The 26,230-nt window shown below is 41.7% G+C and overlaps 3 protein-coding genes across 11 annotated transcripts in view; 2 read left to right on the top strand and 1 right to left on the bottom strand.

The window, feature by feature from the left end:
• Window positions 1–4,540, top strand: part of rtn1a (reticulon 1a) — a 20,719-nt gene extending 16,179 nt beyond the window's left edge. For all 4 annotated transcript variants that reach the window (XM_044167783.1, XM_044167784.1, XM_044167785.1 and 1 more), the window contains 6 exons: window positions 1,548–1,755; window positions 1,872–2,010; window positions 2,217–2,286; window positions 2,703–2,749; window positions 2,839–2,897; window positions 3,680–4,540. In XM_044167783.1, the coding sequence (XP_044023718.1) occupies window positions 1,548–1,755; window positions 1,872–2,010; window positions 2,217–2,286; window positions 2,703–2,749; window positions 2,839–2,897; window positions 3,680–3,722 (566 nt within the window). In that variant the 3' untranslated portion in view covers window positions 3,723–4,540. The remainder of the gene's footprint in view (window positions 1–1,547; window positions 1,756–1,871; window positions 2,011–2,216; window positions 2,287–2,702; window positions 2,750–2,838; window positions 2,898–3,679) is intronic.
• Window positions 3,833–26,230, bottom strand: tdrd9 (tudor domain containing 9). 6 transcript variants are annotated; one of them, XM_044167772.1, is made up of 35 exons: window positions 25,910–26,230; window positions 20,791–20,879; window positions 20,590–20,666; window positions 19,887–20,108; window positions 18,348–18,470; window positions 17,930–18,010; window positions 17,682–17,846; window positions 17,488–17,591; window positions 17,279–17,398; window positions 16,717–16,801; window positions 16,582–16,639; window positions 16,362–16,466; window positions 16,190–16,287; window positions 15,958–16,089; window positions 14,883–15,045; window positions 14,640–14,703; window positions 14,043–14,106; window positions 13,900–13,944; window positions 13,430–13,483; window positions 12,790–12,906; window positions 12,510–12,617; window positions 12,238–12,338; window positions 11,686–11,856; window positions 10,640–10,751; window positions 10,318–10,533; window positions 8,888–8,977; window positions 8,525–8,782; window positions 7,651–7,818; window positions 7,086–7,156; window positions 6,883–7,010; window positions 6,533–6,629; window positions 6,304–6,442; window positions 5,574–5,692; window positions 5,406–5,478; window positions 3,833–5,250 (listed from the first exon to the last, which is right to left on the bottom strand). In XM_044167772.1, the coding sequence occupies exons 1-35, from the start codon at window positions 26,035–26,037 to the stop codon at window positions 5,152–5,154; spliced, it is 4,044 nt and encodes a 1,347-aa protein (XP_044023707.1). In that variant the 5' UTR covers window positions 26,038–26,230; the 3' UTR covers window positions 3,833–5,151. The 6 variants fall into 6 exon arrangements, with proteins under 6 accessions (XP_044023707.1, XP_044023709.1, XP_044023706.1 ...); XM_044167774.1 differs by having other exon boundaries at window positions 6,883–6,992; XM_044167771.1 differs by having other exon boundaries at window positions 3,833–5,478.
• On the top strand, window positions 21,384–24,835 carry rd3l (RD3 like). Its single transcript, XM_044167788.1, has 3 exons — window positions 21,384–21,998; window positions 22,872–23,213; window positions 23,885–24,835. Exons 2-3 carry the CDS (start codon window positions 22,900–22,902, stop codon window positions 24,249–24,251), a joined length of 681 nt encoding a protein of 226 aa, XP_044023723.1. The 5' UTR covers window positions 21,384–21,998; window positions 22,872–22,899; the 3' UTR covers window positions 24,252–24,835.

The following is a 26,230-nucleotide window of genomic DNA, read 5'->3' as shown; positions in this document are numbered from 1 at the left end:
TGTCAGTGGTGGCAGCAATAATGGCTTCTGTGGGGAGTGGTGCATGTACAGCAGCTAGGGCACATGGATGCTGTTCCCACTGTTTCTGAATGAGTATTGTCTTTGATTTGATAGTGGGGGGGCAGATAGGTACTGTATGTCACTCTGGGTTACTGATAAGAAAAGACAGATTATACAAGTGTTATTTTACAGTAAAGGAACAGTTAGTGTGTGGGTACAGAGATTCACTTTGCACACAGTGTCAAACCAAGATGTTCTTCTGCCTACCAGGTTTAGCCTGCCTTTTTGGCATTCACAGATGCCTTTGAGTGGAGAGTAAAGATGGCCGTCATCACTATGCTGCTCACAGCTCCATGGCTAAAATTAGAGCAGGCAGGCTGGCGGGCAGCTCAGAGAGGAAGAGTAAGATACCCAAGAGACCACAGCCACAATTCTCTCTTCTTAACTTTACATTAACTGGTTCTGCTTGCCTCCCTACGTGACATGAAGGATTTCCAGGTGTTTGTAACAACAGATGAACGGTAAACCCTAGTGGTGCTGTTAGACTTCATTGGTGGTGGGGGAGGCGGCTGGTTCAGCAGAGGTGAAACAAGCAGCTGACAGTTCTCATGGAAACAGCCCTGTGTTTCCAGCCGACACAGACGACTGCCAGAGAAGGACCGAGTCGGCTTCTGAAGCTGTAATGGTACACTGGGCTAATCCTCAGTTATCACTTCTCTCTCATCTTTGCTAGAGGCTTTGAATTACAGGCCCCACCACCCAAAGAACTGAGAAAATATTAGAATAGAAGGAAAATGGGGTAGCAAGATGTACGAGTGCCTGCAGGCATGTTGCCGTTGCATATTTCAACTGTTTGTTCCTGTGTGAGTGAGACGGTTCGGAGGAATCAGAGCTGCTTGTCTGGCCAGGTCACATTGAACCATTATCTGCTGATAGTGCTTCTATTTCTGCTACTGCCTGCACCGCGCCATAAGGTTAATCATTAATTCTGTTCTGAGAGCAGCCAGTGCAGGTATAATGCGGTTCCCTCTGCCTGTTTGTATGTATGTTAGTATACGTATGAGACCAGACCAGGTGCCACTGATAAGTACACATCAGATGTAAATACGAAGTCCCACTGGTCCGGAGTGTGGCAACACAGACAGACTGAGGCATTCACTCGACAAGTGAGAGTCAGCTATTATCTTCTGCAAAGGTCGCTCTATATATAGGAGTAAAGATACTGAACTGACCAGTCATCCCTCAGACACCTTCACGCCACCTTACAGCTCCACAGCTCCCTCTAACCTAGTGAAAAGCTAGGTTAGGAAGCTGGGTTAAAACAGGATCATGTGACAGCCGAAGCTCTCTGAGGATGTTGGGTTGTGAACAGCTTCCAGATATTTGACCCAAATGTGTGGTGTGTAGCGCGCAGCAGACTAATCCAACTTTGAAAATGATATGGCCACGGATGCCCAGGCCTACATGACGCAGAGTGAGAGGACAGGTCATGCTTGTTGTGGCTCCTAACCCTGTTTGTCCTTCTTCTGTCCCCCCCACCCCCACAGCAATTGACCTGCTCTACTGGAGGAATGTGAAGCAGTCGGGGGCCGTGTTCAGCAGCGTGCTTCTGCTCCTCTTCTCCCTGACCCAGTTCAGTGTGGTCAGCGTCGGAGCCTACTTAGCCCTGGCAGCCCTCTCTGCCACCATCAGCTTCAGGATCTACAAGTCTGTGCTGCAGGCTGTGCAGAAGACCGACGAGGGACATCCTTTCAAGTGAGTAAAACGGAAGACTGTTTGAATGAGACGGTTTATGGATTTCATTAAAAGGTCTATGGCACTTGCTTACTGAACGGTCTTGTCTGTGTTTCTGACCCTGTGTTTCTAACCAGAGCCTACCTGGAGATTGAAATCGCTCTATCCCAAGACCAGATTAGTAAATATGCCGACAAAATCCTGCTGTACACCAACACCTGTATGAAGGAGCTCCGCAGGCTCTTCCTCGTACAAGATCTGATCGACTCTTTGAAGGTTTGCCTCAAACTCGCTTGTTTGCCTTTTAGCATCACTAGCAAGGGATGGCAATCTGTCAGTTACTTCAGGTATAGTGTAAGATCAACTCTGCCTCTTGGGGCCACAAGTGGGGCTTTTGGACTCCAAAACAATCTGGTAATACATGTATATACTCAGGCATCCAGGTTACAAAGATTAAAACATGTCATGTCTGTGTGTTTCAGTTTGCTGTTTTGATGTGGCTGCTGACCTATGTGGGTGCTCTGTTCAACGGCCTGACACTGCTCATTCTAGGTGAGGTCTTCTCGACTCAGAGTTCTCGCTCAGCTTTGTTTTATCAACAACAAACTTCCCAGCACTGCTGTTGACTCACACACACCCCAGCACTCCAGTCTTTTTGACTTTTGTGTGTCAGGAATTCAAAAATCTTCAGAAGACTTGATGAACAGAATACACATAACAACAACAGCTTTATTATATCATATGTTAATGAGAAGTGCAGCGTGTCTTATCATTACGCCAGAACCAAATTCATTTATTGGTCATGTTTACTTCACTGTCGAACGTGTACAGTATCTGTTTACTTTTCCAGTGTACATTAGATAAGTGTTGGGGGCCATGCTGACACAAGTGTGTTTCTGTTTGAGCATATTCCCACTGTAGGTCAAAATACTTTAACATTAACCATTACTCTCCCCGTGCCTCTACAGCTGTGGTCTCCATGTTCACCATGCCTGTGGTCTATGAGAAACATCAGGTAGGAATTTGAGCTTTGTGATAACTCAAGTCAACTCTGGTTTAGGAAATGTCCAGTATTTACACCTGCCATTTTCCTTCTGTTTTCAGGCACAGATTGATCAATATGTGGGACTAATACGGACCCAGGTCAACTCTGTGGTGGGGAAGTGAGTGTTTGCCATTCTTGCTTAAAGTTCACTTATGATATACAAACAAATGCAGCTTCAAGCACCAAGTCTGAGCACAAGCCACACAAGAGGAAATCAAGCAGTGCTCCCTGTTCACAAATACAGTGAGGAGTTGTTACCAATCAGTTTTCATCATGGTCGGACATTTTTGCATCTTGATGTCGGAGGCAAACAACTGAAAGAGCAGCACTTACTGTTCCTTGATCATAGCCACTGAAGTGCCCTTGTGCAAGGCACTTAACCCTTACTCCTCTCAGTGGCCAGCAGATAAGGCTGCAGTTGTACTGGGCAGCTTCCAGGTATTTATGTGTGTAACTGTGAAGGTCTAAGTTGTTTGCCTAATTCACAAATTAATAAACAGTTTGGACCATCAAGTCTGTTTAAAATAATTTAAAAAGGCTACACATGCTAACATATTGCACAGGATGAAAAGCATTGTAGAATAATGGGTTTCCTTGCCTGAGACCTTGACTTGACTGAAACTGACTAGTCTATAGTCATCATCTCTGTGTTAACCCATAAAATTCAAGAGTGAAGTTTGTCTGTAGGTGGCTAAAGGGTCAGTTGATGCCAAAATATCTGCCTGCAGTTTTAGGACTGACCACCATCGGTTTGCCAATTTTAGTAAAACTTGACTTGTCGGTTCTATGGATTGCCATAAAAAGAGTACAAAAACAGCAGGAGGTTAAAATGAGCACAAATTAATCTAGAATAAATATCTCGTTGGACACGTGGCATTAAAGCCTGTTTTCTCTGTACAGGATCCAAGCGAAGATCCCCGGGGCCAAGAGGAAGGAGGAGTAGACCTGTCTGTCTCATTGTGAAGCTGACAGTCCGGTCCAGCTCAGAGTCAGGCAGCTCGCTCACTGTTGAAGAGCCTGGTCATCATCTGTGGGGCGTAGTGCTTTGTCATCTTGGTGTTCTCTAAAAGCATCCACTGGAGAAGCCTTCACCCTGTCTATAGCAGTCTAAACACTAACACACACACACCGTCACACGTACATAATCCTGTTTCTAGGTAGACAAGTACACAACTCGAAAACAAAAAAGGAAACTGACTTTTTTTGTGTTGCTTATTATAAAAGTGCATGAAGTCGAGCCTTGGGTAAATAATATTTGATATCTTTTGTGCAGTTTTTAAATCATGCTACATTTTTGCTTTGCAGTGCTTACCACAAACTGTACGGTTTGGCACAAAAAAGCTGAATGCCCACAGACGTGCTCTGCTGCCAATGTTAAATACTGCTTCATGTTTCTGAGCTAGCAGACGGGGCTTCTCTCAGTCTATGTCAATATATATAAATATCAAAAATGATTTCCTTTTGGTGTTTCCAAGCACAAAATAATTTAACAATATGCGTCTTAGATGTGGTAATTGTAGGGTTTTTGCTTTTGTATAACCATAAGGAACAACACACACGCTCATGTTTTAGGTACTGTTGTACAACTACTATGAAGACAAGGAGTATCTGGTGATATTTAGCTTGTTTGAATAACTGTCCAACTTTGTACTATGTTCAACTATACTCTGTAGTTCTTTAGAACCCTGGACTCTTTAACTATTTGCACTTACACTATGTATTTAATTACAAGAATAAGAAAAATAAATGTACCTTGATGTATAACATCTCCTCAGCCACTTTACTGACATTCATAAGACGACTTCAAGTCAGTGAAGATGAGCTTGTGTATGACACCACAGCTAAGTTTGAGGTGGCAACACTTTGGATGGGAGACCTGGAATGATGAGCTATAAATATAAGCCAATGAATCTGACACAGGCACACCTCATCTCATAGTAGGAGTTTAGTGTGTGTGTGTGTGTGTGTGCGCGAGCGTGTGCTTGGTGACGAATTTAACTTGACTCTTGGGTCACAATGAGACTATGTCTGAATGAAGACTGATTGACAAGCCTCATCTGTTGCAAACAACTATTTTTAATGGCCCACTGCTGAGGCGCTGTTACAAAGAGCTATACAGGACAAATCTCAAGAGAGAACTTTTACATTTCTTATTAGCAGCCACTCATTGAAACAAGAAATAACTACGCCAGTGATGGCTGCAAACGACAAAGAAAGGATTGAGGATTTTGCTGTGCTGCTGAAAGCTACATTTACACTTAAACACAAAATATACTCCTCTGAACATAATTAAATTAAAATTCCAGGTAACTGCTCATACTACAAAATTAAAATAATTTCCATTTCAACACAAATGCTGGTACAGTGGCTTTTTAGCTGTTGAGGAGAGTGACAGGATGCAGCTGGAAGAGAACACCTGTGGTCTTTCCACTTCCAGGCTCAACAATATCCATCTTCAGAGCAGGATCCACCTACAGATTCAATACACAAACACTTTAAAACACGCTGAGCTAAAATGTGCTCACAAAAGGGCATGTGCCAGGGATAATGAGCAAATAAAAAATATAATGTAATATAATAATAAAATATCAAATAATTGACGCAAGAGCATGTTCATGTACCACACCTGGTTCCATTTCTCGAGTTTCTCGTAGTACACTGGAGTGACAGCTTCCCTTGTCGTTGACTTGGTGAACAGTCTGCATTACAAAATAAAAAAACAGATCAATAATGGGCATACACATTGTTTGATCTTTTAACTTATTACTGATTTCTGTGGATGTATGTAAGTGACCTTGTGAGGCGGTCCTGGCAGTCCTCCTGCAGGTGGCTGATCTGGTCAGGCCCCAGATGCAGAGTGCCACAGGGCCCTTCACACACCAGGCGGTTTATAGCCACTCGCAAAGCATTTATCTGAAAAAGAAAGAAAACACAGAACGAATCAGTAATACACAAAAGAGAATACTATATCATGTAATACGGGCATTAAAGTACTGCGGTAATAGACACAGGGCCCAGTGCTGTAGATCATTAGCACACCAGTGCTAATATCACAAGGTATAACATGATCTTGAGTTTATTACTGCTATTATACAACATTTTTATTTTAGATATTAATTATTAGATGCTAACTGAGATGTTTATTTAATAATATACCAATAAATCTTATTTAGATTCCATGAAGAAAATTGTTCCTCAAAAAAAAAAGAAGAAGAGTAAATTCCATTAAGTAATGGACAACATATAGCTCCATGTTAGTCATACTTTGGAGAAACACATTTTAACTGCATGTATTTCAGGGACTACTAGCGTTCAAGGAGGTGCTGCAACATTTATCACAAAACACGTGGTGAAAAAAGTTGAAAGTAGTTTAACTCTTAAGGAGACATGGTACGAATCACCTGTCAAATATCAAGATGCAACCAATGAGTGACAAAGGATCTGGGAAAACCAATCTGTATTCTTGCCTACTTCATCACTGCTGTCAGTCACAACACATCTGTCTCTCTGCTGACAGCTGTTACCTCAGTGATGTCTTCAACATCAAATTTGACGTCGAAGGCGAGTTCGATGTCGTGCTCAGGTAGGATGCTCTCCTGTGTTTGACTGTTCCAACCCAAGCCACAGAGGGCACCAGTGTAGCATGTCCTCTCTTCATTAGTGCTACAAAAAAATGGAGGGAAAAATCTTAACATGGGTTTTTGATTATGCTGCCTTTAGGTGCGCAGTGATAAGTCTGTGTCTCTGACTAACCGTAACTCCATGATGGGGGTGAACAGCATGGTAACGAGTGCAGGCAGTCCGGGGATGTCTGGCATGATGGCAGTATCTCTCAGTAGAATCCTTGTCCCTGCAACACAACCATACCATTTAAGTCTGCAATAACTGATTTTGACATTTAGGAGAACTTAAAGAAGAAGAACAATCTGAAAAACATACAGCCCTAACATATTACAGCCTTATAAAAGGGACTGCAGAGTTGGTTGATAGTTTGTGTGTTTGTCACTTCAAACAACCCCTTTCACATTACATATAATCATTTGATCCATTGTTGATATAAACATATCGATTAGTGGAGCTTTAAGAGATGATGTATCTGGTACCTGTGGAGTTGACTGACACAGTCCCAGCCACCAGCATCCTCTGATGTTTGTAGTGAGGGTTTTCATTCAGGGCCAAGGAGTTGATGCTGCTCCTCTCTATACACACTATCCTGCAGGAGGACACACTCCTAAGCAATTGGGGGGGGGGGGGAAGCATTTGCAACCTGCAAGTTTCATTTGGTCTAGGTGTACGTAATGCTTACTTGTAGTAGGTCTTGTTGTTCAAGCTGTGGAAGTTTATCTTATTAGGACTGTTTGGTCCATGCAGATGAACCTATGGTGTTAGAAGGAAAGCTGCGGTCATACACTTCACATGACGTATTCATGCATCCAGCAGTTATTGTGATTCACAGCTGTAGTCACCCTGTTGTCATTGTTCTGCTTTTATCAGACAGAATGGGTGTGACTCTGAATGAACACCAACACATGAACTGAGCCATTGAAATGGCTCCATCTCCTGGACAAACTGAGAGCAACAGACAGTGCAGAGGTGATGCCATCATCCACCCAATACCAAAATATCAGCATCTCAGACACTGAATGTCTGTGTCCTATTTTAAATTCCTCCTCAAAACCCAGTTTAATCTGAAGGCTTTCTCTTAATTGATTGAATTATGTTGCTGTTTTTAATCCTTGTTACTGTTTTTCTTTAGATTTGTAAAGCACTTTGTAACACTGTTTTTGAAAAATGCTACACAATCTTATTATTTTTAAGATATTAGTACGAATATAATATCAAAGTGTTCTGTAAGCTGCAGTGTATCTTGCCTTTGTCTTGGAGTAGGGCTGACGGCTTTTTGAAAAGTGGGCGAGCAGGTTGTCAATGAGATGTTTCTCCTCTTTCTTGCGATCTTTCCAGGAGCTGCTGGCAGCGTTGGGGACATATGTACCCATTTCCATGTCCTTGTAAAGGGACATCACTGCATCATGGTTTTGCTGCAAGCACACAAAAATGAAACATCTAGACTCAGAAGGACACACTGCATTGGTATGGATCTTTCTGAATCTGGGCTTGCATGGCTGAGATATTTTTCTTTAAAAATCAATAAAGTTTTGTCTCAACACATCAGGGTTTCTTGTATACTTTACAGTCAGCTTGAGCCCCAAAACCCCAAAAGAAAAAAGGGATACTAAAGCAATGTTGCTCCCAGCATCCAACCACAACACCTACTGGGAACAATCAGTACTGCAAGCTGCGAGTACAAAAGGGAACATTTGGATGCGTCATTGTGTGAGCAATGCAATGTTGTTACAACACACACAATACCTCATTTGCCATATTTTGGCAAATCTGTGAGTTGAAGATACAAAGCCTTTGGATTGACAGTGATTAAGTGGAATATGCCGCAGGTCCAGTTAGAGGAGCTTCAATGGATGTTGTGATGCTGTTTATTTGTGATGAAAACTTTGAAATGCACTGTAACTGATGTGAATTCAAGTTGACCAAAGCTACTGATCTCTCTGAAGACGGGAACTACAAACTTTAATCAAGCACCTTTCAAGCCTGCAGGGGGCAAGTTGCTGATACTAAACAGGACATATTTAGGCGAGGTAAATAGGGCATGTTATGATTTATTTCTATATTGCACACTGCCTAATACATTTCATGTGGGACAACCTGAGCTCTCAGCTGTTGTGTCACCTTGGAATCGAAGCTCTCTTCGGCCTTCACAGCATGCCCTTCTTGCACCAAGATGTCTACCACGCTGGTGTTTGTTGTCTCCGTGTTGATGAGCAGCTGCACACGCATGACACCATGGAGGATGGAATACAGGGCCACAATGAGTGAACGGCCCTTCACCAGTGTGATGAAACGGTCGCGGGCTCGGCTGCTCCACTGGTTCCCCAGGATGATGGACTGGGCTGAAGGACGCATCTCAGTAACTTGGAACTCCTGAGCCTGAGACCACGAGCAGTGTTTGTGTGTTACGGTTTGTTCACAGTTTGAACAGTGGAACAGATAAGTGTGCATTAAATCGCTGACCAATGGTGCTACTTTTGCTACCTGGAATGGGTGAGACTGGAGGTCAGAAGGGAGCTCTCTGAGGCTGCTGCAGGCAACAACTGCTGTGTTGCCAAAGTCCAAGAAGAACACCTGCAGGACAACAACATTTCCTGCACTCTGGTACATGAAGTAACATCAGCAACTGCTATCACATACTCCTGTTAAGAATGATTTCCCTATGTTCTATTTTACACTGTCAGAGATTGACATTGAGGCCAGTTTTCAAAGTTACAAGTCTGAATACCTGGACACTACTACCCCTTTGGTATGTCAGTGCATTTTGATACTATTACTTTAGTCTTCGAGATGTTTTAAATACAAAATGCTCACTTGTCTGCATAAGTACAAACTACAGACACATGATCTAACCACTACCAGGTTCTGGCCAGTGATACTTTAGATACTTTTGTTATGTTGCAGCTTTATGCTAAAATTGTTTAAATCAAATTTTTCCCCTCACCAATTTACACTCAATACCCCATTATGACAAAGTGAAAACAGCATTTAACTTTAATACATTTTTGCAAATGTATTTAAGTTACTACAAGGAGTTATGAAACAGTCTCAATTTAATACTGATGCCTCTATATGACCCACATAAGCAAACGAGACCATCAGCGAAAAGATTCTATATTTCTATATAGATATTCTTAATGCCTGTCACCGGTCCGATTCCCTGCAAAATCAGACAAAACGATTTATGGCACGCACCACGCAGACCAGAGGCCTATGTTTACATTTTCCGTGGCAAAGTTTTACAGTGAGTAGTATGTTAGCCAGTTAAAAGGAAGCAGAAGGAGATTTTTCTTTAGAGGCAGGATCAGCAAAGAGAAAAACAAATTGACCGAAGAACAAAAAAAAAAGCTCAAGGGGACAGTGATAGAGCGCGGGCGGAAACACGAGTCAACCTTGGTAGGTCATTCAACAGATTTTGCAGAATTGAATTGCAGGATTTGACAGGATTCAAAACCGATCCTGAATTGGCCCTCTTCCTCCTAGACAGGTATGTAATATGGGGAATGTTGATAACTTTAGCTTTCTCAACAAAATTACTATTACCGAGCAACTGCATCTGTTAGTTGAAGGTTTACATGTAACCTAGGTGTGTGAACGGTACCAAAGTTATTAATGATACTTAGTCACAAATAGATACATTACCTCATCACTATGTATCCTGCAAACAGCTGTTTAAAAAGGAAAAATAGTATTAAAAATAAAGTTGCATCTTTCTTTGACTCGCTTCCAAAACAAATGTATGCGCTAGCCAGATCAAGATCTTTACGGCACGAGGCAGTGGACACACTACCGCTTTTGTCCACAGGGGCCGCCAGACTCAACACAAAATGAAAGATCCTTGTAGTAACTTTAAAAAGAAAAAACTGAAATATCACATCTTAGCCAGAGAATTGCAGTGTGTGAGCAACATTCACCTCCACTGTGTTGCCACGCATGTGCAGGATCTTGGCGCGGTAGTACAAGGTCTGGTCATTGATCTCAGAGTAAGGAGCCAGACACAGCAGGTTGGGATAGAGCGACACAGTTACAGGATGCAGCGTACGTTTGTTTATCTCTGCAGTCAGGAGGCGCTGCTTCTCTAAGCTGGCTTCATCTGCCTGAAAGCCCCAGAAATGACCCACCTCCACCACCTGCAGCAGAGATCAGAGTTAAGAAAGGATACATCCAATAAAGATTCAGACATTTAGTCAACAACGAGAGTATCTCTTTTGACCAAGTGAAATGTAATGGACTGACCTCTGTGATGTTGACCACAAAAAAGCGGTTGGGGGGTAGCTTGTCTGGGTTAATGGTGCTGCTCACCACTCCCACCGGGCAGACAGACTGGCTCTGGAAGTCTACATTCACCCTGCACAGTAAAAGCACACAGAGAACTGGACTTTAATGTTACGGGTATGTGGGAAACTGTATTTATTGCTTCTTTGATGTTGCCTGTCATAACATCACATTATTCTAATGAGACTACAGAGATTCTAACAGAGCTGCTTGGCAAGTGTTCATAAGGTATCTTCAATAAAAAATTAACCTGCAAACATTAAAGTTTATTCAGAGTTTAAAAATGTTCACAGCAATCTATGCAATGATTTTCCAAACACTGTTTATGGGACAAGACGGCAAGTATCAGTGTTGAGACAGAGCCTATGTCTGATCTAAGAGATCAAGTACTTCGGCAGGGTAGATGCTTGTCAATATGGGGTCTTGAATCCAGTTACTCTGGTTTGGGTTGAGCATTAAAAAATTATGCCAAATAAGAATCACAATATAAAAATTATTTGAGGTTATCAAAATATGTTGACATTTTTTAAATTTTAGGCAGGTGGAAATATCACTGTTAAAAGTAATCAGTGCGAATAGTCAGTGAGCTATATTATTGTTGGATAGCTAATAATGTGGAATGTCACCCCAACTCCCACCACGAGGGAGGCAGGAAGAAGCTGGTGCTGGTGCTGCCTCTGCCTAACCCCCCCCCCTCTAAGTCCAAGTGATAGCTGGAGAGCTGGAGAGAGTCATGCAGAGTCCCTGGATGTCAGATTACATTAAGGCTCAGTGCAGGGGCACTGACCAGTGAAGCCTGTGGTGCAGGGGGTTCCACTTTCCAAAAAGACGATCAAGAATGGGACTTTTCACCCCCCAAAAGACAGACACAGTTGAACCTTTGTGCCATTATTAATTTTTTTGCTCATTGAGCAAATGTAAGATATATTTTTTCATGCAGCAACTGATTTCAATCAGATATGGAAAGAACTACAGTTGGTTTCCATAATGGGTGAACATACTCGTACCGTGCATATTTCATGTGAGTTATGATTCTGTTCCCAGCACAAATTTCTATTTGCTCAATGGGGTAGACAGACAGCTCCATGGGAGCACTCTGCTGTGCCAGGAGGAGGGCAAGGGACACCTCAGGCAGCACCCCCGAGTCTTGGGATGTCCTGTAGAACTCCACATATGCTCTGACCAAACACACACACAGTCAGACAATTATGAGTATACAAAGTGTTCTTTGTTCTTTAAAAAAATGCTTAGAATAGTTTAAAAGGTCCCGTGTGGAGGATTTAGTGGCATCTAGCGGTTCAGTTTGCAAACATTTGAATACTGCTAGCATCACCCTCCCCTTCCAAGCATGTAGGAGAAACTATGGTGGCCGCAAAACTCGCCAAAAATGCAAACAGCCCAGCAGTGCAACATGGCGACCTCCAGTGGCTTATTCTAAGGTAATGAAAACACAACTATTCTAATTTTCAGGTGATTATATATGCCAATAGCTCCTCCTAAATGTTACACACTGGACCTTTAAAAAAAGATATCTGATTTGCTACAATGGCCTTCAGTACCTGGAGCTCTCAAAGGAAATGGTTTTGACCTGTCCACACAGGCGGAACAGAGACTGCAGCTGCTTGTAATACAGGAAACTGTATGGAGGGAGGTTCCTCACCTGAAAACAACATGTGGTCTGTTATTTAAAAAAAATCCCTACTTCTTACATAACAAGTCTAAAAGACCATATCAGCAGCCCCGTCAGGGTTTTGATGGTCATTACACCCCAGAAATGTGTCATGAATTCAAACAGTAATCAATTCTTGGCTCCCAACACTGCAGGTCATACCATCACTGTTGTTCTGGGGTTGAAGCCACTCAACTCTCTAGAGGCCAAGTCTTCATCTATTTCCCCCTGGACAAAGTAGTTGGGGTAGTAGGCACCAGCAATGACCACCTAAGACAGAGAGAGGTGCAACCTAAAACAAACTGACATTTAGGTGTGTATATTCAGCAGCTGAATATTTATTTATAACAGTGATGACTGGATCTGAAGTGTACACTGTAAACTTCACCTGGGAGATGATGTATGTAATGTACATCCCACAATGTGCAGCACTGAGTCTAACCTGAAGAATGAACTTTTGCCTGTGTGCACTGGTGTAATCCAAGGGTTGAGTGTTCTCCAGCACATGCATGTTGAACTGGGACACACGCTTCTTCAGGTCCTCATACAGCTCCGCAACCTGGACAGTGAATTACTGCTAAGGAGGTCTGAGCCAATTTTAAAATATTAGCTCATTAGGACAGGAAGTTGACATGTTTACCAATACACAAAAAAAACAGTCAACTGTGCACCAAAAGGCATAATCATCAACTAGCTACAATCAGTCAAAGACCAAGTTTAAACTTTGTTATTAATACCTACTTTCTGCACTTGTAAACAAGTTATTATTTATAAACTTTCCATTAAAACTTTGAAAATTGAGGAAACATTTAAAGTTGGCTGTACAACTGCTACTGAAAATTGACAACATTAAACAGATAACATATTTAGTCTGACTGTATCAACTTCAGTAAAGCCTCTGAAAAATCAAGACTGTCAGTCACTCAACAGAAGCAAGTTCCATTCTTGGTAACGCAAGACTACAAACTGTAAGATTAATGCCCGTTGTTCACTGCTAGACTAGGATGGGTGATGACAAAGACATCCTGTAGTGTGTGGCTTGATGAACTCATGTGACCCAGCTCTCAGCTTCAGCTCTATACCTCTCTGATCCTCTTGATCTGAATGAAGTTCTCTTTTCCCCAGTCCAACTCGTCCTACGAGGAAAAAGCAGCACAGGCAAAGAAACCTTACACTTCAAGAAAAAATACAGGATAGAAAAGAGTGCTGCACTGATTCTTAATGGAAAAAACGAAAGCTTTAATGAATCGTTTAAATGTTAACATAGCCAGAGAGACTTTTCTCCAACTGAAGAGAAATTAAATAAACCATCTAATCTAAATAGGGACAACACTCACTTCATCTACCTCCCCTTAGCAACTGCCCTGTAAGCTATAGCGCTAAATGTCATTCACACAGTGCTGTTAATTCATTACCAATGGAACGGAACAATTATGTATACTTCAATGCTCAGTACAGTAGCAGACTATTATTATTTTCAACCTGTAAAAAAATAAAGTCAGCATATATTTTATCTGTGTTTTTTCAATGAGCTCGTGTTTGTTCCGTTCACCTTTGGGTGTCTCAGCTGTCCTTTCTTTTTGGAGGAGTGCCATGCCTAACAGTAAGAGACAGCAGGGAAGGGTTTTAAAAACAACTGCCATCGGGCAAATATGTAAATCCATCGAACACCACAACTTGCATCAAACACATTACCTTGAAGGCATTGACAAAAGCTATGGAATCACTTGGTGTGCCATGGGCAAAGGCCAACTTGCTCCTGGAATAACAAATATTATTCAGTGCACAAAGAAAAAACATACAATACACAGAAGCAATATCTGTTTCTGGCCTGCAAGTAGTCTGAAGAAAACATGTTGCAGGTTTGCAACCTGGGCTTTGTAGGCATCTACATGGGCACTGCCAGAAAAAAACTATTTGTGCTCTGATTTTCTAAAACATATAAATATCTTATGGAGAAGACCAGATTTAAGGAGAACAGTGCATGGACATGCTATGACAGAGTCATTTTCTTTGGACATTTAAGTGTTTTGTATGTCCACAGAAAAGGCATTGTGTTTGGACTGTTAGCATCTGTTTTCTACTGCAAGGCATCTCATTAGCCATAAAACACTGTTATGGGACTAAAGATGTAAAAATGAGTCAATAGTCTACAGAGAGGTCTGGATTTGATGGAGTTACATGACAATATAATGACCCAAATATCTTGTGCCACTTTAGTGGGACACAAAAATGATCTACACTGACAGCCTGGCAGTCTGTGAATCAGTGCAGCTGCTGGATGTGACTCACCTGTGGCCAGCAAGCTGCTGCATGGATGGTATGGCAAAGAAACTCTTCAGAGAGTGCGAGGCAGCTGAGGATAAGAGAAGTTGTTAGTGTAGTTTGCGCAAACAGTCCACAAGAACACGCTACATGCACACACATATTTCCAAGAGTGCAGTCATGACAGATTTGTTGATCAAGCTATGTCTCTACAACTGTAAACTATGCAGACTATGCAGTAATTGAGGTCCATTACAGTAGCATAATGACCTATGATGAGGCACTCATCCAGGCAGCCAAAGACGTGGCCCAGGACAATCATCTTCCCCAGGTACAGGGCCACGGGCAAGTGGGCCAGCACTTTTCCCAGGAACGTTAGCTCGCCGTCCTCATTTTGACCCCTGCCATCACTTTTCGCAGATAGCGCGCCCATCTGCAGAATGAAACATCTAATTAGTGTCAAGTCAACAGGCTTTATTTGTACCTCCGATCAACTCCTAAAACCTTACCTCAGAACAACAGACTTTGAATATTTAAGGATTTAGACATAAAAATGGCTGATCTCTCTATGTCAAAATTTTATTTACTAAGGCAAACTTAACTCATTTATCAAGTCAAAACTTTTTGACTTGACGTTTTTTCTCTTGACTATGTACTGTTTTAGAACGCTTTATGGTTGTACATTGCCGAATTGCTAGTTGAGCCAGAGGCTAGCCTGAGATCCTCACACAGAGGTTATCCAGCTGATTTTAAAACCCCGGGGGTAAGGCTGGCTGGGATTTTGTTTATGAGGCTCCTCAGCTCTGACGCTCACTGCCTGAGAATATCAGGCTAGATTCAGATTCAGTAATATCTTTCTCTTAAAATTAGTAACTTTTCTTTTATCTCTGTCTGTTATTGATATACTGCCCTTGTAGTGTTGTTGTTGTCTGTTTTATCCATGTATTCAAATTCCCTGGTTTTACTCATTTTTGTTCTATTTCTACTGTGAAGTACTTTATAACCTAGTTTTGAAAGATAGTATAAAATCAAATGTATATATTTTGCCAGTGACAGAAAGAAACTGGAATTAACACAAACTTTCCTTTCCCCACACAAACATATAATCAAACAGCACTGCCATCATTAACCTCACCGACTCACAGACTTGACAATGCTAACACTGGCTGACGCAAATCTCCTGTCAGAGAACTCCTGGTCTAATACTCTGTGACAGAGCTGGGTGGTCAAGCTGCCTGCTCAAATACGTCATTACAGAAACGCATTCATACGTATTCGACTAGACATTAATGGCTCTCTCAGAGGAGAATCATCAATCTACACTTACTTACCTCTTACTACTTACCTCTTTGAGTTGGAGCACCGTCCTCACTATGTCACCAAGGTTGGGGGGTGAGAGGGCTGTGGAAAGGAGGGAGCGGGGATCTCCCATGTCCAGCAGCTTCACCTTCAGCATGATGGTGGCCAATGGGGCAAGCTGAGAGGAAAGAAAACAGTATGGCATAGATTGTTGAGTTAGGGTCAAGGCAGCATTTAAAAAAAGAATGAAATCTCTGGTCATCTGCACATTCTCTTACTAGCATCTCAGGGATCATGTGGTCTGGGATTTCGTTCCTCCAGAACTCTTTGGTAATAAGACGGTAACAGTAGCCCTTAGACACTCGACCTGCCCTACCTGACAGAGAAAGGAAAAGTATAGAAGGACAGAAGTGAACAGATACTTACACTTTTCAAGGTCAAGTACTGTACCTCGGCGCTGGTTGCAGTTGGTTTTGGATGCCCAGGTGAGACGCAAAGACTGATAATTGGTATCTTGGTCACAGACCAAGCGACGGGCCAGACAAAAGTCAATCACTGTGACAACAAAAAAAAAAGCACAAATACCAATTAAGATTTTATAAAACTTCATTACAAAACACACAATAAGCTAACAGATAAAACCAAGCTGAGGAAAAAAACAAAACCCCACCATATTTGACATCTGGGACAGTCACCGAACTCTCAGCGATGTTGGTGGAAAGGATGACCTGTTAGGATGAGGAGATCATCAGTACAGCAGATAGTAAGAACACATGTGAGACAGAATAAGATAAATGGTTTTTACCTTCCTGTATCCAGGGACAGGGAACAGAAACACACCATTCTGCTCCTCCAGAGTTACAGTGGAGTGGAGAGGATAAACCTGCAATCTGAACAACAGAAACACATTAATCGTAATGGTAAATGTAAACATTCATCACAAGTAAAAAATAACACAGGTTAACAAGTAGGGCTAAACGATACGCCAAAAAAAAAAATCATATTGCGATTATTTTGATAGATACAGCAATTGCGATATGAGTCATGATTTTAGTGGGAATGGTAATTTTGGCATTTCATTTTCACTGAAAAAATATATAAAAATGATGATGATGTGATTTTTGCTGGGGTCTGTACCAAACAAGCATGTTCTCTTACGTGTGGAGAATATGATTTGTAAGCCGGGGCATCTCTGTAGCTTCACAATGCTTCATTTCAAGCACTATGGATTTCAGAGACGCTAATTATGATTATTATTACTGATACACAAATCTGACTTGTCTTAAAAGAAGGCCAGCAAAACAGGTAAGACAATACGTATTAGCTACAGAGAAATGTTCAACAAAGAAGTAAACTCAAAAGCTCACCTTTTGTGGACCAGCTTGGCCAAGGCCTCCTGCATGTAGCTTATCTCATGTATTCCAGGAAGGAAAACCAGTACACTGCCCCGCTCTGATGAAGTCATGCCACCTTGTTTCTCTGCTTTGCTGCTCAAACACAAACACACATGATAATTACTTTATGTGTCTGCCCATTTGTTAAAGCAGTCAAGTGTGCTAAAATACTGAGGCCTCACCCGGAATCTTTGCCCTCCATCTCATCAAAGCTCTGGATGAGACTGATGGCAAGATTGTACATCTCCACTGAAATGTGAGGGTCATCTATATGAGGCAACTCAACCTGATAAACACACACACAAAATTCACAGATGAACTATTTGGCTTCAATACCGAGAAGTGTAGCATCAGTAAACATTAACCATCTTCTTACCTTGTATGAAAACAGTCTGTGGAGGTCATCCAGATAGAACTCCTCAATGGCATAGGGTGCCCCCTCCACTTCAAACACATAGGCTGGGTTCATCTTCCCACGAATTGGGGTGCTGAAGTACTCAGCAAACTGTCTGCAGTTAATGGTGGCTGACATAAGGATGATCTGAAAAAACATGGGTCCTATGATTGAGAGTTCAACTGATGCAGGAGGACAAAGGAGGGATTCCTACTTGATCTTGCAATTACCTTGACATAAGGAGAGTTGGAATGAAGAAGTTTTCTCAAAACCAGCAGGAGAAAGTCCATCTCCTCAGTGCGCTCATGAACCTTGGGCAAAGACAGAGTAGCTAAATGGTTAAATTTGGACCAAATAGTCAAGAATCACTGATTAGATCACAGAACTTAATGAAACCTGAAACTAAAAAAAATTGTTCCCCTGCAGCAGCATAATATTGATGAAACCACAGCAAAAAGAAAAAACACATTTAACACACAATATAACAATTAACCACAACTAAATAAAATGATGAATTAAACAGGGTCACATGAGGGCCTTTTTACCATTAACCAAAACTTACACAACCCCCCCCCAAAAAAACTCATTTTAAGGTACCAGTTAACAGAGAAATGTACATTAAAAATGATCTGCCTCATGTTTATGCACCTCATCTACAAAAATGTGGGAGTACTCGGTGAGGCACTTGGCTGAAACCAGTTTTTGTAGCAGCACTCCTGTGGTCATGTAGATTAGCCTGGTGTGCTCAGTAGCCATCTTCTCCAGTCCAACCTGAAATACAAATATGCAAGGTTGTATTCATAAATCTGGACAACAACACGCATATTATTTTGGCACTGAATATGACTATTATCTCTTTTTGGCACTCTCATTGGGGACTTGATAGTGTATTTGCTCATTGGAACTGTTCATTGAGGAGTTAGCTAGTCTATAAAGGCACCTGTTTGACAGGAACTAAAATCCATGTGTGGAGGACATCCGGCTGTTGTTGTGTCTTGTTGTTTTACTCTACAAGAGGATCCCAATCTGAGACTTGTCATCTGAAAACATCAGCTCAGTGCAGTGCCACACCATTTGTGTTTTGGTTTCCTTTCTTTGGGCATAAATACTTTTGCTGTATCTGTACAATGTTAATACACTTTAAGACTTCACATTGAGTTACAGACCACATTATAACTCCAAGGATTTTTCTTTTGTTATATATTTTCTAGTAACAAATCAAGTAATTCCTTCCTGTCATTTAAAACACACACACACACACACACACATTGTGTCCCATCCAGTTCCTGTCAATAAGGTAATATTCTACTGCCTCAGAAAGGTGAATAGGAGAGGACACAGTATGCTTCCTCTACAGTAGCTTTAGGCCTCAACTTTTCCAGTGTCTTAAAAGCTAATGTCTACAATGCCAACGTGACTATTTCTGGTTGGTCTTGGAGAAAACACCAGTGACCCGTAATAAAATCCATTGCTACCCTGTGTCCGACCTCAGGGAAATACTTTCAACAAAAGAACTTTCCATTCACTGACTGCATGACTTTTACAAACCAAGACAAAAAATCATAAAGGGAACATGGAAAGCGCTTTCTTCTTAGCAAATAGAGATATTTCAGACGGGGTGAAGACTGAAGAAATTTAAAAAGCACCTTTGAGGTTCACAAATAAAGAACACAATGTTCAGGTTATGCTGCATAACTTGAGCATTATATCTCTTACTAACATTAACTGTTTATCATTACTCCCACTGTCAGTGACATCATCCTTAACTCCAAAGGTCTGCACCAAGCGGAGGAGACAACAGTTATTATTAGACGTGCTGTTTCAGAGCTTTGCACAACACAGCCAGACATCCTGGCAACAACACACACACACACACACACACACACACACACACACACACACGCGCACACACACAAGAGCTTGTTAACACATGCATACAAACATTCTTTTCAAGTTGTGAGAGAGATGCAATGAATGCTTTTTTGTGTCTTAAGGTGAATCACTACAGGTCAATGCTCAGACTGCTACATGACTTCTGCAGGTTACTCTCTTCTTTTTTCTACCCTTTTAATTAAAAAACAAAAATAGAAATTTGGTAGAATCTAAGAACGTATGCACAGGCTCACACATATGTATCTGCAGTGCACAGTTTAAGTAAATCAGATTCTGTCTAAATGTTGCACTAACCTGATATCCCACCAGACTCCCCAGGGTACACTTCCGCTGTGTGGCAACCCATCGGGCAATACTGGTGGCCCCAATTTTGCGTGGTTGGGTGACCACAATGTTGCATAAGGCATTTTTGTCACTGTAGTGGTCCAGAATGTACTGTGGCAGCTGGGTGGTCTTGCCACTGCCTGTGGCTCCCTGAATGATCACTACAGAGTTGTTTTCTACAAGAGAAATCAGCTGGAAGCAGGCACACACACACACACACACAAAACACAAGCAGACACATGTGCACAGTTAAAACCCCATTTGTACCATATCAGTGACATAAAAAAGAAATTATGAAATTGTAGAGCAGATGGATGTGTTAAGCTGATTAGTAACCGGAAGTCCACACTTTATAATCTGCATTAAGAAAGTGCAGCTTAAATGACAGCATGAGCTCCTAAAATATACACACTCTACTCTTTATTAGTCAACAGAACATTTTAGACCAGTGAATTTAAAGTTAGCTGTTGTTCTGCAACATAAAATAACATTGAGTTCATCTTGAGCACACAGTAAAAGCTTAAGTGCACCAGTGTCCTGAGGACATAATGGTAATTTCAGTAAAACTCCTAAACATGACCAAAAGAAAAAGTACTTCAGGAGAATGAGAGTGCACTTTGAGACCATCAGGCTGTGTGGTGGGTGTATGTGGTGAATGGATGGTACATTGTACCTCCTGCCTGTTTTTGGTAATGGGCAAGCTGGGGTACTCGTAGCTGGCAAGTGGAGGAGGAGCAGTACCTAAGGATACTGAATCAAATGCACAAGAAACAGTGTTAAACCATTAAGGGCAGAAGGCAGATTCCAGTATATCTAACTATGTAAGTGAGTGTGGTGAAGGATAAGATAAACTAACACAAAATTGAATACTCACTCTCTGTAGGTTCTGGTTTTTGGAACCGCCCTCCATCAGATTTCACATTTTTCAGGCTGCCCTCATCAGGAACCTCTGACAGGCTGGAACTAAATTAAGCAGTTTATAATATTAACCAGTGAATTGCAATAAAGCCAAACCTTGCATAGTCTACAGTAACGTGTTATGGACAAAAAGCCCTTTGAGGCAAAGTTGTGATTTTGGGCTTTATAAATAAAAATGACTTGACAAAAAATGAGCTTTTTTGAATCTAAAAACGTGTAGCGCTGTGAGAATTTGTCGGCTGTCATCTCCTAGCTATGTCTGTTGAGGCTAATGCTGGGCACTGTAGCATTTAATGCTATTCCACATACTAGACACCCAAGAATATGGCAATTCTCAGAAATGAAGGTGTTTTTATAATCTTATAAAACTTATAAAAATCACTGATTCTAAGTTGAGTAACACTCATTAAAAGTAACTTCAAATATGTAAGTTCACAGTGGGTGAACATACCAGCAGCTCTGCCCACTTCATTACTTGATACCATTTGAAACTTTGCTCCGAGTCTCTGCCTTCTCTCGTCTTTCCCTCTGGTTAGCTCGACCAGGCCCACAGCACTGTAGCCGGGAGAGCATTCCCAGTTGTCTCTGGCCTCCCGCTCTCTCTTAGTGAGGGGAGGATTTTATCGCAACAGCAGGCACAAACCCTGACAGTACTAAGAGGAGCTCAAATACAACACACCCACGGCTTGTGCACACACATGCACTCTCGCCCTCTTCCTTTCTCTCCAATGCACACATTTCGTGCAAGCTACAAAGCAGCTGACCTTACAACAAAGCTGCACACTGCACAGAGGAGAGTGGGGTGAAAGGAGAGGAGAGGTGACAGCTCTTAGTCAGTTAGCAGTGTGTGACTAACTCCCCTGGAAAAAGTCTGCATGACAGGAGCAGTGGGAGGGGTGATAAGACCAAGACAATAACTACAACACAAAGGAGGAGAAACGCTTCCAACAAACAAGACATTGGAGGATTGCTGCGGACACACAAGTGATTTTATCCTTTGTTGGCATTTGACACCAAGGGATGTAGTCAACAGCAAGTGAAGGAATGAAGTTTACATGGACTGACCCATGGAGACAAGGAGCTGGAGGCTGTACTCTGTGAAAAGCTCATCTTTGCACAAATTGTGAATATCTCACAAAAGCATCAGCGGTGCAGTTTTTACCTGTAAGTACAGATTTTCCATTCCATTTTCAGCCAGATGTGTGATAATTTCTTCTTGCACATGCTGGAAGACTGACAATTGTCACTGATTATTTTTGGAGCAACTGAGCAGGAATCAACTCAGATACCTGAAAAGCTCTGTTTTGCAACCTTATGATGTGTGAAGCCACACATAGTTTGTGTTCGGTGAGGCTGACCTCTGACCCTGCAGGCTGTATAATCCATCTGAATCCCAGGTGGAAGCTGTGTTGAATTCATCAGTCTGTGGAAAAAAAGCCACATACACACACCTGGGACATTGTCCTTCACAGAGTTTGACTTGAACTGAAGGCAATCAGACCATCCATCTGGCAGGGACCAGAGGTCAGCTTGGTCATGAAGTGATCATCTTTCACTGTCAGCCTTACAATTTCAATTATAATAGGGCTATACAGTTATGGATAAAATGAAAATCAACATTTCCTCACTCAGAATCGAGGTTGTGATTTTCTCACACATTTCTCATTGTGGTCTTTGAAGTTGAAAATGTAACCCTATTTTCGGTACAAACGCACTATTCTGTTAGAAATAGGGTTAGATACATGTATTTATTTTTTCTAATCATCACCAGCAGAAATTTATCGATTTTGACTCATTTTATCTTCATTTTTTTCTTTCCAACATTACTTTCCATTTCTCTCTCTCATGTTAATTTTTTGTTTTTGCTTTATTTGCCTTTCATCACATGATCTAATGCTGTCATTTGTAGGTGCTACTTAGAGAGAAAGTACCTCTTGGTTTGAAGCAACAGATATTCCAGCATTTTCAAATGCATTAAAATGGTGCTGTGGGGAGGTCATGACTTCACGATCCAGAATAACCTAATCCTTGTTTCAGTTTTGCAGGACTGTCTGCTGTGACTGCCATGCCCCTGTTCAGCTGGATGAAATGGTCCAATGAAACAAGAGCGCAGGCTCAGGATGAAGCGGCACCTCTAGAGACCGCAGGGGCCGTACCCAGTCGCATGTTGATCAGAGAGCTCTTGTGGCATGTGGAGGAACGTGAGCGGCTGGCGAGGGAGCTGGAGCGGGAGCACAGGCTGGCCCACAGCGCCCTGGGTCTCCACTGGTTTCAGAAGTACCCCAGGTTACGGACCCTCATCCCCACATCAGAGCTACACCAGCTGGAGTTCCTGTGTGCCCAGATCCCACCCATCCACGCAGCCACCGTGCTCTCCAGGTGTTTGGTAGCAGCCATGCCATGCTCCGTCCTCACATTAGTATGCTGTCAACAGTGGCTAGCTGCTACTGCATCAACACAAGGCCTGACAGCAGGCAAAGCAGAGAAGACCCAAAGGGAAAGGGAGGCAGGGCAAGCTGCCAAGAAAGCCATTATGTGTTACTGTCACAGAGGCAGGCGATGTAGGGTGTGAACATGTGAAGGTGAAGGATGCCCTGTAAGGCTGAATGAAGCCAGACTGCCAGGGTTTCCACTCATCATCTCTATGTTAGCCATAATGATGATATATATATATATATAAAAAAAAAAAGGTTGAGGCGTTGTTCTACACGGTTGAGCACTGTGACCTACTTACTTATTTCCCATAAAACTCACTACTGGGTTACTATTGTGTGCTTACATAACCACATTACCAAAGAATAACATAGTAAGAAATGTTTCATGTTTGTACCATTTCCAAAAATCCATGCTGTTTGTCCCAGATGTCATTCTTGAAATTACAAGAGCCTCAACAGCTGGAAGACCATACAGGTCTTACATTTTGTGATGGTTGAATTATATATTATTATAAAGTGCCAATAAAAAATGCAGGATGCTGACACTGCGTTGATGCAAATCCTTGCTACTTCAACAAGTGTTTAATTAACTCTATTGGTTGCATCCTTCCACAGGTTTCGTGAGGTGCTTGCCACTAACAACATAAGGCCCTGGGAGCTGGCGTCGGTCTTCAAGCAGGTGCTGAGGGACTTCCTGAGCCAAAAGGAGTATGGTGAAGAGGACGACCTGTCAGTGCAGCCAGCACAGCTCCGACCAATGGAAGCTTGGACCAGCCGCTACAAAATGAAACAGGGTTTTGTCACACCCACCGTCCCTAACTGTGGACACCACCCAAGGGAAGAGATCCCAACAATCTCCGGATATGTGGACCGGGCCATGCGGCACTCCAGTTCATTCACAGGGTCACAGAGGGACTGGGACCTTCCATATTACTATCCAGTTCCTCTCAGGCCCACAGAGGCATACAGCACAACACTGTGAGAGGACAAACTGCTCAAAACATTGGTGGTCTTGTGCTTAACACAAGGAAAAACAGTTATCACATACACAGCATGGAGATGAGATGCAAAAACTTGATTATTTGTAGTAGTTGTAAATACATCATAGCTTGTGACCAAAAATATGAAGACATCATTAGGCTTGGTGGACAATTTATTTTACTGTTACATTACAAGAACCAGTTTGTCACCTGCTCTTTTTAATCGATAGGCCTGTAGTCCTGATTACAAACCTCAGTTAGACTTTGTACAGTTGGACATGTATTTCAAAGACATATTGTCAGGTAGTGAAGACAAGCGTGACTTGGACCAATGGGTCCCAGCCTTTGTGAGTATTTAAAGTGAAGCAATGTCGACTTCTTGCGACCGCTTGTCACTAGCATAAATTGTCTTTGAGTTTTGAGCAGTTCAGCCAAAGAGTGATGTTCCCTTCTCAGATGGTTTCATCTGAACAGTTTTAGAGCCTTAAAAAAGGTAAAACTATCAAGTATTTAACAATAAAAGGAGCTTGTGATTATAGAAAGATTCCATAAGATTAGAGAAAATAAAGATCATTTGTGTAGTAGATTTTTTTGGGTCTTATCTCCTAACTTGTTAATCATCCTGTGAACCCCCCAGTTTGGAACCACTGACTTAAGACTGTTTTGATTTGGTTGCCAACCAAGTACAGTAAGTTACAGTTTACTACCTTTAGCAAATTGTGAAAGTTTAAGGAAACCCTTCTGGGCCTTGGCTACACTAAGGACACTCAGGTTATGTCCTCAGAATTTTATTTTATGGGGATTTGGGGGTTTGAACTACCTGGAAATTTGATATTTTAGTTACAAAAAAAATATTACAAGGAGGATATGTAAACCAATATATTTAAATGTATACACTTTATTATTCCTGGCAGTGTAGAGAAGAATTGAAAAAACATTTAGACCTGAGTAAGGAAAAATACAAAGAACAGTTGAATGCATCTAAACAATTAAAATGTGTTTCTTTTGGTCTCTGTTCAGAATTTTATGAGGGAGGAGAGGAGGACTCATGTCAGTGTTTCTAAAATCCTGGCTACAGCCCTGAAACCCTTATCCTGTATTAATTTTGGTGACAATCACTGAAAACTTCATTTTGGTAGGAGTTTTTAGATTGGAGGCAGTATCCAAAAATAACAATCACAAAAAATAAAAGTTGATATTTGAATATTACCGGAAAGAAGTTAACCAGGTAATTTTAATTTGGAAACTTATTCACACTTTTCGTCTTTGTGTTAATGTGTCCATACACTGTCAAGCTGATTCAGCTTTCTTTTATTAAGGTGACACACTAACACTACAATTTAGGTTGCTGACAGACCAATGACCGTCTTCCCCCAGAGGAACAGTTTAGACAGATGCAATTTATTAGCTGAAGTTAACTTACCAAATGTTAGCTAAAACTCTGCATCCACACGGGCTGTTATCCTCAAACCTTTATGTACACTACTGTGCTTCCAAAAAGTTTAACCAGTCAGGTTTGTGGCTACGATAAAGAAAGTGCCACCTGAAGCCTGGAATATATTTCTGCAACTATCTGGAACAGGTCAGGTGAGATCAAAGGATGCTAGTTAGCATGATGTTAGCCAACTTTAAGCTAACTTTACCGTTAGCTTAGCCTCACCTGGTCTCTTTCGTTGATGGTTCATCGAACGCTCTTTCAGCCACTTCTTCCGTGAGTTTAATGTTAGCAAACTTCGTCCCCGAGGTGAACCAATCCGAAATTTGTTCTGCGGTAAACACTTTCTTCATGTTGCAGATGTTTAAAATAATTTCATTTTACTCTCTTATCAGTTAACACCAGCTAGGGGATTGAAGCGCGAGGCAAGTGAGGAATACGCTCTACATCGCCCCCTGGCGGTTTGGCAAAAAAAACCCGCAAATAAAGAGAAAATGAAGACTTGTGCACTTATACTTCATATTTATTATGCTATATATTGGTGGA

Source organism: Siniperca chuatsi, linkage group LG15 (genome assembly GCF_020085105.1).
Source record: "Siniperca chuatsi isolate FFG_IHB_CAS linkage group LG15, ASM2008510v1, whole genome shotgun sequence".
NCBI lineage: Eukaryota > Metazoa > Chordata > Actinopteri > Centrarchiformes > Sinipercidae > Siniperca > Siniperca chuatsi.
Note: the sequence above shows the minus strand (reverse complement) of the source record. Positions and strands in the feature narration are given on the sequence as shown.